The sequence below is a fragment of the Anarrhichthys ocellatus genome, unplaced genomic scaffold (genome assembly GCF_004355925.1).
Source record: "Anarrhichthys ocellatus isolate YVR2014 unplaced genomic scaffold, GSC_Weel_1.0 scaffold47, whole genome shotgun sequence".
Lineage (NCBI taxonomy): Eukaryota > Metazoa > Chordata > Actinopteri > Perciformes > Anarhichadidae > Anarrhichthys > Anarrhichthys ocellatus.
In genome coordinates, this window is record NW_022280077.1 from 2,736,513 (window position 1) to 2,751,298 (window position 14,786).

General features: G+C 40.5%; 2 protein-coding genes across 5 annotated transcripts in view; one reads left to right on the plus strand and one right to left on the minus strand.

Annotated features, from left to right (window-relative positions):
- gpm6bb (glycoprotein M6Bb) overlaps positions 1-14,047 on the plus strand; it is a 28,511-nt gene extending 14,464 nt beyond the window's left edge. Inside the window, exons 1-7 of one of the 3 annotated variants that reach the window (XM_031869344.1) lie at positions 89-194; positions 7,315-7,501; positions 8,225-8,381; positions 8,581-8,749; positions 9,389-9,462; positions 9,597-9,662; positions 11,949-14,047. In XM_031869344.1, coding sequence (XP_031725204.1) covers positions 146-194; positions 7,315-7,501; positions 8,225-8,381; positions 8,581-8,749; positions 9,389-9,462; positions 9,597-9,662; positions 11,949-12,098 — 852 coding nt within the window. In that variant the 5' untranslated portion in view covers positions 89-145 and the 3' untranslated portion in view covers positions 12,099-14,047. Of the gene's footprint in view, positions 1-88; positions 195-7,314; positions 7,502-8,224; positions 8,382-8,580; positions 8,750-9,388; positions 9,463-9,596; positions 9,663-10,092; positions 11,518-11,948 lie in introns of those variants that run through there. The other 2 variants (XM_031869346.1, XM_031869345.1) reach the window with 2 other exon arrangements.
- Positions 13,049-14,786, minus strand: part of ofd1 (OFD1 centriole and centriolar satellite protein) — a 9,495-nt gene continuing 7,757 nt past the window's right edge. For both annotated transcript variants that reach the window (XM_031869343.1, XM_031869342.1), the window contains exons 22-23: positions 14,662-14,732; positions 13,049-14,372 (exon numbers count right to left, since the gene is read on the minus strand). In XM_031869343.1, the coding sequence (XP_031725203.1) occupies positions 14,327-14,372; positions 14,662-14,732 (117 nt within the window). In that variant the 3' untranslated portion in view covers positions 13,049-14,326. The remainder of the gene's footprint in view (positions 14,373-14,661; positions 14,733-14,786) is intronic.

Sequence of the window (14,786 nt, forward strand, 5' to 3'; positions counted from 1 at the left end):
AGAGAGAGAGAGAGAGAGAGAGAGAGAGAGAGAGAGAGAGAGAGAGCAGAAACGTGCAGGGAGGAGAGGGAGCAAGAGAGGAGAGAGTAAGGAAGAGAGAATTTGCTGAAAGGAAGCATTTTTGTTGAATGGGAGAAAAACAACCATGGAAACTCCATCAGAAGAAAACCAAGACCAGAGGCTGGACAAAAGAGGTACCAATGAGCGCTCACAAAGAGCCAGTTCAGTTCTTTTCACTACTGTGTTTACTGGGGCTTTAACCTAGTCCAGCCTGTGTGGTTTCACTCTCCACAATAGTTGGGTCGATTCTGCTCAGCAGGGACTTTGTTCATCCTTCATAATCGCACATAATTAATGATATTCCAGTTTCCGATTGTGCATTGCATCGCCTCTGTCATGCTTCTAGTGTGCTGTTCTTTGCTGCAGTAGTTTGCCTGTGCTTGTTTTATGATCTAGTTCATTTAAGTATGTGGGATGCTTTCAGCAGACATCCCTCGTGCAGCAGAAGGGATGCTGTGATGCCGCTGGTCATCATCATGCTAGTGTCACTTTTAAGGACAATGAGCCTGTTGCAGAATCAACAGCAGATCAATCAAACCTCAGGGTGCGTTTGACTTGTTCTTTCAGGATGGTGGATGATTAATGAGGAGGATGAGGGGCTGGCAAGGACAAAGATAAATGAACCAGACATTACCAGTCTCAGAAATAGACAGCCGTGAGGAGTGTGTACACCGAGGAGAGAGAGAAAGTCATTAAATCTGTCTTCTAAACATCTATTTCAGGTCAAATATTGTACATTTAGATGAGTACTTTTCCCAAGAAAGGTTGTGGTGCTTACTAATGTGATAATGCAATACCAATAATAAACTTTCTTTTCTTTGAGTGGTATTTAATCATCTCTAAATTTGTATATTAGAAGTTTTTTGTTCCAAAATTTAACATCTAACAAATCATTGCACCTTTGACAATGTTGACAATGTCTGTAACAGTCACTGGGGCAGTAACCATTCTGTCAATCTGTCAGATAATAGAGCAAATGTCCTTTACAGCTTCCCATAGTTGAAGTTTGTTTTGTCTGATCAACAGTTAAAAAAACCCAAAGTACTTCATTTACAGTGAAATAAAACTGAGAAAAGCAGCAAATCCTCACATTTGAGAAGATGGAACCAGCTAATGTTTAGAAGTTTTGCTTGACAGCTTACTCAAAAGATTAACCAATTACAAGAATTGTTGTCAATGATTTCTTTGTCCATCAACAATTGTTTATTCCCCCACTCGTATATTTTTTCAACATTTTATGAGGACAGTAGAGAGTCCCGAAATGATGGGTGAGAGATGGGGAATGACATGCAACAAACATTGTGATCACACGGTTCGGGCTCTGAGCTATGTCCTTTTTAAAAGGAGCTGTCCCTGAGGCTGGGTCTGGAACCTGTGGGCCTACAAAGCCCACTAAGACACTCTATGTGATATTGGCCGATAAAAAGAGTTGACCTGACTTGACACCCATCATTTACTTGCATTTCACACGGTTCATGATCACAAATGTAGTCCTCTAATGTACACAAACACTCAATTTATGAGCCATTACGGTCATCATTGCCTTTTATTGTCATTGAGCACATCCACACATCTCCCTCCCCTCCATTCACACACTGTCATGGTGAGCTGCAGTCAACAGCTATTAGCTGACAGAGTATACGTTTCCCTCGTTAGAACTCTGAGACCACTTTTTGACGTATTGGCAGGGTCAGATCTCCCGCGTCCCTTGAGAATGGCCATTACAGCCATTATGGCATTTTTAAGTCTCCTCTCAAAGTGGAGAGTGTGGAAAATGAGACTGTTTCTCATAAATGGGGTTTTGGCAGCTCGCCCCAGTGAGCAACAAATGACAATACTTAACATTGCTGACACATCTGTCAGCAATGAGGCTGGATGCAAGATTAAAACGGGATGGTGCTTTTTATCGGAGCTGAAAACCAATTTGTTGTTCAAGTCTCAGGGATGAGATGGAAGAGTTGCAATGTTTTCATCTCTGTGTGTGTCCAAGTTTGTTTGTTTGTGAAAGTGGGATGTATTTGTATATAATATACATACTCTTACTGTGTACATATGGTTATGTGTGGCTTCTATGTGTTTCTATGTGGTTTGTTGTTTGCGTAGGTGGGGTTGTTTGTGTCTTGTCATCAAACTAAACAATGTTTTTCAAAATGTCTGCTGCTGACTTGATCACATACAGTTGGTATTTCTCAATCGAGGACAATTTTCCACTTTCCATTGAGGGTCCCAGCTGTCGGAAGATTTCAGCTTTGTGGTGTTGACAGGCTGTGTTCACGTGATGTCTGTAGGATGATGGAGGGAGGTGATGAAGGTGATGAAGAAGAGCCAGCTGCTGGGGTTAGTGTGACGAGTCTGGGCTCAAGCAAACTGTGATTCGTTTGCATTTCGAGGCATGGATGGATTAACTTGTTTGGAGACACTGGGAAAAGCATCCTGTTGGGGCCCCTGTTACCCCTGGTACCCATCAAGTACAGAGCACACAGCACACTATGGCAGCTTCATTATATTTGTAGGCAAACCCAGATAACAACTTGTTTTCCTTCCTTCCTATTCCTATTATAATTTACTAATTGCTTTTTGTACTTGTTGATTAATTGTTTGGAGTCCAAGGAGACATCTTTAAATGTCTTATTCCGTTTGGCCAGCAGTCCAAAACACCAAGATATTTCGTTTATGAGACAAAGAGAACTAGATGATTATAGACATTTGAGAAGCTGGACACATTGTTTTTGATTAACCGATTATCAGAACTTATTTTTCTCTTCAAGTAATTAACCAATTAATTGACTAATTGATGCATTTCTAACTGCTAAAGCAGTACCTGGCCTCAGGTTTTCTGTACCTAAGTATAATTTGATTAAAAAAAAACAGTTTCATTTATGAAAAGGGAACCATGTGAGCACAATATACACTAAAATAATGAAGATGTATTATGTAATAACATGTGGCCCAGTTGATATTGTCCTTAAATGATTATAATTCCGTTCCAAATTTGCAAGTTATCAAATTACCAAAAACAGGGCACCTTGCTGGTCACCAAACATGAACTGCGGGGACTTTTTGTTGTTCGTTCCTCCTTTCTGTCTCCCCTTTGCCCGTAACCCACCCCCGTTTACTTGGTCAGCCTAGCTGTGTGTGTTTGTCTTAATGAGCCATCTCATTCACACGTTGGCTGATATGAGCTGCTTTGACAAACAGGATCCTCCCGGAGTGTGAAGTGGCTGCTGTGGCTCATTGTGGCCAAGCTGTGTGCAGTGCTGGAGGGGCACACAGGATGGAGCTCAGCGGTGGGCTTGTCCTGGGCCTCGCGCCTGCGGGCCGGAAGAGCGGGACTGTGGTTCACTGCTATTCTGAACGGCCCCTGAGAGTCCAGTGTGATGGACAGTCTAGGGCTGCACACACTGGCTCTTTGTGTCAGGGCTTCTTGGACTGTGTCTCTATTTTTTTTCTGTCTCTCTCACACAATGTCATAAATTTGCGCACACACACACACACACACACACACACACTTTTTCTCACACTGGCGTCTTTTTTTTCTCTCGCTCCTCGTGACCCCGATGTGGCAAATGTAGCCTCTGCTGTAAGGCCGGACATTGTCATTGCAAACAGTCGCTAACTTGTCTGTGTTTCTCTCTCTCACTCTATTTTTCATTCAATATGTCCTCTTATTTGTGTTCTGTAGCGATGAGACGGAGAGTGGGGATTCTTGAAGTGGTAAGTCTAACCAGGAGTATTAGTCAGCGGCTGGGAGCATGTGAAAGTCATCAGAGGGAAAAGGCCCAACGTGAACAAGCCAACAGGATCCATTTAGTACAAGCTTGTTGTTGAGAGAGTCACCAGTTCCTACTGTTACTGTTCCCTGTGGAGGAGGATGACTTGAACTAAAGTCTGCCCGCAATATCATGTACGCTATAAAATCCCACACAGTACATTCTGATCTGTACTTTGCTGTGTGGCAGATTTACTGATACTGCCTGAATATTTTATAACTCTAAAATAGACATTACAACTTCCTCTGTGAAATTTTGTGTTACCCATCAGTCTAATTGCAGAATCCATGGTCCTCTTTGAACTAGACTTTGTAATTTGAATTACATTGAACACAAACACATTTTGGAAAAACAAAAGAACACCTGAATAGAGATGTTTCATTTCAAGATTAAAGTTTTACAGTAAATCAAAACAATAGGTAGATGAGAATCTTCTCATCGAAAAAGAAAGTGAATATACTGTATGAATTTCCCCAAATTTCCCCAAATTAAATCTATTCCTTTTAACCCAGCCCCACCTCCCCTCAAAAGAGAAGGAAAAAGAAACAAAGCTGGTTTCAAGAGCTGATTCTGAATCACGAGGGCTTTTACAAAGACGGCAGATTTAATAACAAGGATAACATAATATCTCACAGACCCCGCAATATCCAACAAATTTGAATTATTGAATTTATCGGCTGAATGAGAGTGATTTTACTCTGGTGCAGACTATCGTCCCCGTGGTTCTGCTTAAAAGTGTAGTTGGGCTTTGATGTCCCCCCTGATGTCTAACACCAAGACTAAAGCGTTCACAGAGGCCCTTTGTGAACAGAGTAGTATTCCTGAGGCTGCTAATAGTTGAACCTCGTCAAAGGGGCTGTCCTCGCCAGTGTTTTCTACAGTCAACCAGAACAGAGTTCTACTAACCTGCCAACATGTCCAGACCAGCTGTGAAAATACCACCTCGGATATAGTGCGTTATTACAAGGTTACACAAGGTTTATCCATTGAGAGAGAGAGAGAGATGTCTAATGTGTCTTCTCTGTCTGAATGGTCGGATGCTTTAAAAGCAAACCACCACTGTGGAATGGACACTAATCAAACAGATGGCTTATCGATCGGAATAGTGGCTTTCAAACATAAACTATGTTTTGTCTCTCTAAGTGCTCCAGGTTAGACAAGCATGACGGACGCAAACATGTCAGTCTGACATTGTCCGTGACAGGCTCCAGGGGAGGGTGGTACAATGGTCAACACGACATTTTAAAGCATTTCATACATTTAGTATCGACAGTTTTGGTTCTTATAGCTGAAGAATTCCCAGTCTGTGATCGTTTTTTTTTTTTCCATTTTCACAATCAGACCATCGAGGCAGACTGACAGATATCGTGGCATCCGACACCATTCTATCCACTAAGGCACAAATGATCTAATGGGACTAGTGACACATACTGTATATCAAGACAGGGTTTGAAGGCAGACACATAATGAGTTGGGCGGTCATGCTGATTTTCATCCATGACATGTCGCAATTGATTACAATCAAAGGAATTGACAGTAAACCAGAGACTTGTGACTGCCTCTGTCATTCATTAAATGCACATTAAATACAAGAGATTTGGTAATAGACCTACTTTTCATATGGAAACATTTCTTTTCTTCAGGAGGGCAAACAGATGGATTTAGAACAAAGATACAGACTGCTACTGGATCAGGACTACCTGACAGTGACATCCACTACTAGAGCAGTTCTTCCTTTAAATGAACTGTATTCACTTTGCAGCTGGGCTCAATATCCTGTGGAGCTCTGCGCTCTGACTCCCAGCAGCCCACTCCCCCTCCCCCCGACATGTTCATCAGAGAAATGTGGGCTGCGGTAGAAGTTAGCGACTCTGCTGTGGGCACAGTCATTGAGTTGAGGTTAACATGCTGCCATGGCAACTCCCATTCTCCCACCATGGGACAGAAATGTTTTTATCTCCCCGTACTACACAAACAGTCAGGATAAAGCGTCCGACTGCAGAAGTGTTGACCCAGCAGCAGTATATCCGTTTTAAACTCCTTTTGTTACAGCAAAGAGCACAAACACAGATGAACTTTCAGGATCCAAAAGTGGAATTTTTGGTCTTTTTTTCTTCAAGAAAAACACAAATAAGTGTTGAGGATGTGCTCAGCAGCCTCGCATTTCCCGTTTCCTACTACATACAAGACAGAGCAGCTAGATAAGAAATGTAGGCCTATTCAGTCAATCACCCGTTAGCCTCTGCTCACCTATCTACAACTCTTTCTCCATGCTATATGTTTTCTACTACATTATTATTGTCTTGTTTCTATTACATACAGTAGGCTGTGCTTAGATAATGGTGCATTTGCAAAAATCTGTTCTGTGACCTGTGAAAACCTGTTTTAATTTTGGCCACGTGGGGAGCAGAACAGTTAGCTGATATGGCAAACATGTTATTAAACAATTGCTTATTTACATATCCAGCAAATGCAGAGTAACATTAATATTCATTCGGAGATGTGTTTGTGTGTACTTAACGTATAGTCCAGTGCTCACTCTCCGTCTAGCTCTGTTTTACTACGAGTGACCTTTTGTCACATACACAGTCATTTCATCCATTGTTAATGTACACGTATTGATTAAAGCAGCTTTAAACACTTTAGTTTCCATGTGACACCAGGCATATGTGAGAGCTTTGAGGAGCATAAACAGCCAACGATTTGGATGTCCTATGACTCAACAACATCCTGTCAGACACACATGTGGATCTGATTGGAAGCACACTGTGGTTTTGTTTGCATGCATCCACAAATACAGCATTGTGGTGACCGGCTCCATTTCACGAGGTATAACAACACACTGAATGAGGCAGATCCATCTGGGTCACTTCATACCCTCATTGTGAGTTGCCATTGATTTCCATTACAGCTTGGCTGACAGTCATTGCTCTGACCTGCTGGATGGACATTAGTGCCCTTTAAGTGTAGTGATGAATTGTCGGATGAAACAGTAAAGACAACGTAGACTGTAAAAAGCCGCATGCAGCACACTGGACTGTTGCTGCTGGGAGTTGACATAGCAGAAGTCTTGAAAGGAAGCACGGCCACAGATGTATTTTCTGAAACTTATGTTGAAACAGACTTGTCTGCTCTGTCTTTGTCAGTTCCTTTGTTCTTGAGATATGTTAGTGAAAAGCCTGTGTTTCTGTTCTTTAATGAGTCATGATGCAAGACAAAATGTCCTTTGGTGTCTGGGATAGGCTTGATGGATAAATGAATGACTCATGTGAATATTCATCTCATACTTCATCCCCTTGAGATCACTTCCTGTCCTGCAAGTTAATCCCTTTTATGGAATTGGGGGCTGATGTTTACTGTTGCCTTTTAAAGCAAAACATTTTGGCATAAAACACTGCTGATGCATGATATCCATATCCAACACTGCATGATATCCAACGACACTTGTCGCTGACCTAGTTTGTCTGTCTTTTTTTTTCCACAGGCTGCTTTGAGTGCTGCATCAAATGTTTAGGCGGGGTGCCGTATGCGTCGCTGGTGGCTACAATCCTCTGCTTCTCTGGCGTCGCCCTGTTCTGTGGATGTGGCCATGTGGCTCTCACTGGCACCTTGGCCATCCTGGAAAGCCACTTCTCCAAGGTCACCAGTGATCATGCCATGCTGACTGATGTGTAAGTGACCTCGTATGTATGTGCTACATGGCTGCTTATAATGCTTGGGATCTATTACACTGAAAGTGTGCTCTTACGTAACCGTCACAATAAAGAGAGGTCTAAAAGTAAGATGGATCTCACTTTTAATGAAGGTGACTTTATGTAGGCTATATTTAGCTGACCACGTCTCCAACGTTCACCTCATCCCGGAGAACAGTCCTAAAATGGCTCTTTTTTTACTTTATTTTGAAGTGGATCCATTAGCCGATACAATAAAAAAGAGACAGGACTGCACATATGTTTTATGTTGGCGTAGATTTGGAGTGCACTGTTTAATTTAAGATGTCTACAGGGGCAGTCTGTCTCCTGGCAGATTATTTCCAGAGACATGTATCACCTGTTTTCTCCACATTTGGGCTTAGCGTCTCTCTTTAATTCTTAGGGATGCTGGATCCCTATCTTAATCATAAACATCTGTTTAATGATCTGATTAATAAGCCAGCCCAGGTTACTCATGTTTTCAAGATTGCCTGCAAGTTATAAGTTATAAATGATTGTAAGCAGCTATTTCCGTGGTAGGTCATGGTATTACTTCACCTGATATTTGTAGTGGGTCTCTCCAGGTGTTAAGTTTGGAGGCTAAAAGCATGTTAGCGCTCGATTTTTTGCTTACTTTGTTTTTTAACCTGTTGCACCTTTACAGGCATGACTTGGCTCATGTGTGACATTGCTCTTTAACAGAATACAGCTGATGCAGTATGTCATCTATGGCATTGCTTCGTTTTTCTTCCTGTATGGGATCATCCTGCTCGCTGAGGGCTTCTACACAACCAGTGCAGTGAAAGAACTGCACAGCGAGTTCAAGACCACCATCTGTGGACGCTGCATCAGTGGAATGGTATGTCAATACAACCACACTGCTGTGTCCGACCGGAATTTTTAAACACAGAGTACTTAAACAAAAAGGTTTCATGCCATGTGATTAAAATAAAAGATGCATAGAAATGTGTTCCTTATAGGAAAAAAGTATGACAGAAAAGAAAGCGCATTAGGATGAGGATGGGGAGCATAACATTGTGCCATGTCTGTGTCCTCAGTTTGTGTTCCTCACATACATTCTGGGTGTGGCCTGGCTCGGTGTGTTCGGCTTCTCCGCCGTGCCGGTCTTCCTCTTCTACAACATGTGGTCTACCTGTGCCACCATGAGGTCTCCCATGGCCAACCTCACCAACATTGATTCCATCTGTGTGGATGTTCGTCAGTACGGTAAGAGAATAGCACTTTGTGCAAGAGTATGTCTTTTTTTATTGGTGTATACACTGAGGTGGCTTAGAAATAATACAACACTCTCAATTAGGGGATTAGGGGACCCCTTAAAACCAAGCAATGTCTACTTGTGAGCGCTCATCACCTGTTGCATATGCCTTGTGATCAGTTAAATCAAAGAACAATCCCCCCCTCCCCCCTTTTTATTTGAATCATTTTAAAGCAGAGAGGTAAAAATTAAAGATGTCCTCCAGCATATTACTCTTGCACTTCCTTAAAGTTTGCGAACTTGCAGGGGACAGATGAAAATAAGAGAATGCTTCAAATCAAAGCGACAGAGGACGAGCCATCATATCTCTTAGTCATAGGTCAGGTTCTAAAACACCGGATCGTACACTTCCTATATTGCAACTCGACTGCATCCTTCCTTACACCCTGCCTGACTGGCTTCCAATCAGAATTAGGAATGATCTTCATGTGTACAATTGGTGGAGTGCCTCTTTTTTTCAGATATATATTTTTTCTTTAATTGTGTTTTGCTCAATTCATAGTATTGGACAGTTTGATCATAATTTAAGTGGTGCAATGAAGGAAGTAGAAAGGAGTGTATATGAAAACCTGTGAATTTCATGCCTCCAGGAATTATCCCATGGAATGCCACACCTGGCAAGGCCTGTGGATCTACGCTAGGTGACATCTGTGACACTAGTGAGGTAAGAGGTTGTTTTCTAACCAAACTCATTCCTACTAATGGCAGAGATACATCAGAAAATGACAGCAGCAGTATATGTCATGGACATCATGTATTTAAACGGGAAAATAATCACAGTTTGTTATCTTTTTCCAGTTCTACCTGTCTTATCACCTATACATCGTAGCCTGCGCCGGGGCAGGAGCCACGGTGATCGCTCTGGTAAGCTTCCCTCCGGTCTCTCCATCCTCTCCCTTTAGTCCATTGTTTGTATCGGCAGATCATGTGTCAAGTGCTCCTCTTCTCATTCCCATACCAAGGAAGAGTACACACAGGCTTTTCCTCAGCTCCAATTCCATTTGCTGTTCCCCATCTGCTTAGATGCACATGGCCCTGTTTTTACAATATGGATGGAAGAGAGCACAGTTTGGGCTTATGTTTTTGTACCATAAAAGACTGTAATTTCAAAAAAAGAATCACAATCATGAACTATAAAATCACAAATAGGATTTTTTTTAAACTATACTCACATTTTTTTTTCCTGAACTTTTTACTGCTATAAAATGATTGGTCACTTTACTAACTTGTCAGAGTAGTGACGAGGAGGTCACCGGCATGTTGTCTTACAACCTTTTCTGTTCTCTTCCACCAGCTGATCTACATGATGGCTACCACTTATAACTTTGCTGTTTTGAAGTTTAAAAGTCGAGAAGACTGCTGCACTAAGTTTTAATCTGTTTCGAGAGCACAGTACAGCATTTGAGGCTGTAATCTATTAGAGGCAGTTGCCACTGACAAAAATCAAACTAAAAAAACAACAACCTGAAAATAGGAAAAACCAACATCTCTCCATTAGTAATCACATGAAGTGTAAATAGCTCACTGTATGCTTCCTTTAGGGATATTGCTTGTCTGAGGACACCTGATGAAAGTTGTCTCCAGATTGGGGTGGTGTTCTGTTGGCTGGTTTGTTCTGCTTTCTTTGGCACTCTCTTATAGAAATGTGTCACCATCAGATTTTATAGAAATGTGCACAACTAGAAATCACAAAAACACATTTTTTTTTATATTTGTAATGCTTGAAGCTGAGTTTTAACCTGCACAAAACCTTACAGTATTTAGCTTGCAGCATTAATGGACGAGCATCAGTCGACTCCAGTCGGAGCTGAAATGCGAATTTGTGCACAAACTCCTGAGGCCCTTGTGGAACTCTATGTAAGACTGTTGCACAGGCTGTAAGATACAATTTTAGAAATAATCCAAGTTGGACATGAGACCATCAACACTGCACTAGGCCAATATTGATGAACAGAATACAGCTCTAAAATTAGTCCGTGAGGACATCTGATGACAAATATTTAAGGTGTTTTTGAATGCCAGATTATCAGCTTTGGTGAGGATGAATTCCAGCGATAAATCTGTAAAAGGACCAGTTACAGAGGCAAAGTGCCTTGTCCTTATATTTCTTTGGTTTCTTTCCTTAGCCTTAAAATGTTGGCACTGACTCCTGAAACCATGAAGTGTTACACAGAAAATATTCAGTATTATTTCCTTTGTCACAAGTTAGATTCTAAACTGAACTAAAACCCGTTCATCAACTGTATTCTGCTGATGAATATTATGGTGATCAGTTGTGTTTATTGTAGATTTCAAAGTAACTGCACATACCTAGCACAGCACACTCTGAAGGGTTAGGCCAGTACCAGGGGTATACTTCTGCATGAGGCCCTAAGCTTCACTTTATTTCATGTATTTTATAAATAAATAAGAAATGATCCTATGTTAGAGTAGAGTAAATGTGTTTTGCTTTCTATGAGGGCTGATGCTGGAATAGCCTCAGCTATGAAGTTGATGTTTTGTTTCCTACATTTTCCTTTTATTATTTCTCAAAGTGCCATTTAAGAGCCGTTTGTTTTGATCTTAACACTGAGCCTGCATGCTTACATTTTTTCAGATGCCTTGATCTGTTTATAGTTACTTATACTCCATATTTCATATATTTAATTTTCTCCTAAGTTTTTGAAGACTGTAGCTTTTACTTTCTATATAAAATAAACAATCTTTGTTTACAAAAGTATTCCTACTTGGTCTATTTCTTATAAATCCGACAGCAGGATGCAGTAATACTGAACCGCATAATGCATCAGGGTCAGATTCACAAAATCTCATGCTTTGCACTAACTTCAAGCTTTTGCAGCTGCATACAACTCACACGCACAACCTGTGGCTCTCTTTCTCTTCACTCATCCTAACACCTTAAAAGTGTCACTTCTGTAGTATTGTGCGTAGCAAGATAGTAGCATAACTCTAGTATTAGTTATGATTGTAACAGCAATGTTACGAGTCATTTTCAGTAATGTCTTTTGTCACCCTTGTTTTAAGTCTTTTGAAGAACTTAACTTTGTGTTTGTGTATGTCCGTGATGTACATACTGTAGCTCTGACTCCTGTAGCTTGCTTTGCATCTTTGACATGCTCACCGGCCATCCACCTCACCCTTCTCTTCCAGATCCACTTCCTCATGATTCTCTCAGCAAACTGGGCCTACCTTAAGGATGCCAGTCAAATGCATGCCTACCAAGACATCAAAATGAAGGAAGAGCGGGAGCTGCAGGACATCACGTCACGCTCAAAGGAATGCCTCAATTCCTACACATAAGGATACACACTCATAATCCATACAAACCCTCCACACACACACACACACACACACACACACACACACACACACACACACACACACACACACACACACACACACACTTCAAGACACACAGACACTGCAGCCAACCACTGTGGCCCCTTTGGTCCAAGACGACGCTCAGCTAAAATAACCTGCCATCTGCCCTGACACTGTGCAGTACTAACCAGGCTCCTAACACACTAATGCATCAGTGTTGCTTTCTGCACTAACTCACCAAGAAGTGTTTTGGAACTGCTACTAAAAATTTCATTCATGCTTTTTTTTTTTTTTTTTCTAAAAGAAAAACAGGTTTGAATTCTGATATTCACGTAGTGTTTGATTTTCTCTTGCCCCTTTTTTTATCTCCAGTGTTTTGCTGGCAAAGCTTGAGACGTTGCCCTATTCTTATACAACGCATAACGATGACATGCTGTTCTTCCGTCTTGCTCTGTCTTTCTTCTGAGCTGCGGCGGCCACTTTTCAACAAAGGAATGTGACATTTTATTTGTTTGCTCTTTTTTTCCCAATCAGAAATGCAGATCAATTATACACGACATGAAAGGCCTTACATTTAAAGTCGGTGTGTCACGTCTAGATAGCAGCATGTCAGAAGAACCGTCAAATTATAATGTACTGACACAAGACTGCGTCAGAAGATTTTTTACTTTAACTTCACAACCCTGTTCTGTTGTAAAAGTTAAACAATATTGAACCCAGTGATAATATGTGTTCATAATTGGCTCTAGATTCTAATTTCCCATTGTACAGCTAATTAAAAGTCACTCAGAACATTCATGGCCTCCATTAACACTACCTCAGGTGTGCACTAGAGCCTATGGAACAATTTAACTGGAACAAACATTTGTAAAATGATGGTTTTGAAATCCCCATCATAGTCACACACCCCGGGAGCTCCTCAACCTCACAGTATCTTAGATTTAACCTTTACAGATAATGCCATGCTTGCTAAATGTGAACTGTAGCCAATAATCAGACAAAAGCATATTCAATATCTTTAAAGTTTGGACCATGTATATTCATTAATGCAAATGGGAAAAGATCAAGGCAGCCTTTTAGTTTGTAACAAGTTCAAATGTTAACTTGTTACAAGTCAGGATTCTTAGTGCGTTTTTCTTATTTTGAAAGATATAATTACTTAATTTTTGTTCTTAATTTTCTATTATTGCACCTGTTTTGATGTGCAAATGTCATAATGCTGACATAATTACTCATGTAATCTTTTGTTTCTATTAGATGAGTTACTGGTTTCTTTGTTGCATGAAGACAGCCGTTTCTGCAGTGATATGTGATGTGCAGTCATGTATACTGACATCAGTAGTAGGCAGTGTTTGCCTGTTTCCTTTTTATTCTGCATACAAATTAATCCATTTTTATGTATAATTAGTTATAGTGCTTCCTTTTTCTTCAAGTGAAGGTATATGAGTCTTATATTATTTTGTTGCCTCATAGTATACCTGTATTTTCTATGAATGTCAAGGGCTTCCTCGTGAATTGCTGATGCTGAACTTTTAATTCACCTTTCAAATAACAATTAGTTGCAACACCAGTCATTTATAAAATTGTACGGCAACCTAAATGGTAAATTTAGCCAAAGTATGAATGCCATTGAGTTTTACTCAGTATCTGGGAGATGTTGGTGGACAGAACCTGCATAGTTCTCTGCAGGACTAATAGCCACAGGTGCACAGTGGCCAAGGAGAAAGAAGTGAGATGTACATGAAGCGAATGTACATCTCATCTTCGTGTGCTGTGTTTCCTGTTGAATAAACCAAAAACTAAAGAATAAAGGCTACCTATCAATCACCAGGAGGACAACAATCCAGCATCCTGTCTGACTGAAAACCCCTTCATGACATTACTCAACTGGCCTGTTGACTGTTTTTATGAATAAAAAAATAAAAATACTCTGTTGTGATGTTGTTTCTTATGTGTGATAGAAAGATCTTGTTTTGAGGGTGTATAGTAAATCCAAATAAATGAAATTAAATTAAAAAAAAATCCAATATGATTTATTCAAACATACTGTATAGAGTTGGTATACATATTGTGACAAATACACTGTACATACTGAAAAGCAAAATATTAAAATAAACAATAAATGCTTCACACGTGTTAAAAACAGTACAAGACTGCAGAGGCTTGTATGATTCGTCAGTTTATGACGGCACTCTGGAACAAGCAGCTCACCAGAAATCATCATCTTCATCCTTGTGTGAATATGCTGCCACGCTGGGAACACAATACCAAGTTAATTAGTGAAAGCCTTGAGGGGCAGAAAACCCAAAATAGTATTTCTCAATTAATGTATCCTTAAGACGACATAATTCCAGAACAAATAACATTAAAAAGAACAAGAGATGAGAAACCTAGAAAAAAATGAAATGTTTTGGGAGGGGATTTTGTAGGCTTATATGTTTATTAAACTTTCCTACAGTAACAGCATAGCTTTTGAATAATACAATTTAAGTTGATGTATTCATAAGCAAAGCCATAAGTCTAGTCAGCTGTTTTTAGTTACCTGTTATCTTTCTCCTCGGACAAACTCTTAGCCTCTGGGCTCGTATGTCCTGCTTCTTCTCCTCCAGGGCTCTGAAACCACACACACACACACACACACACACACACACACACACACACACACAC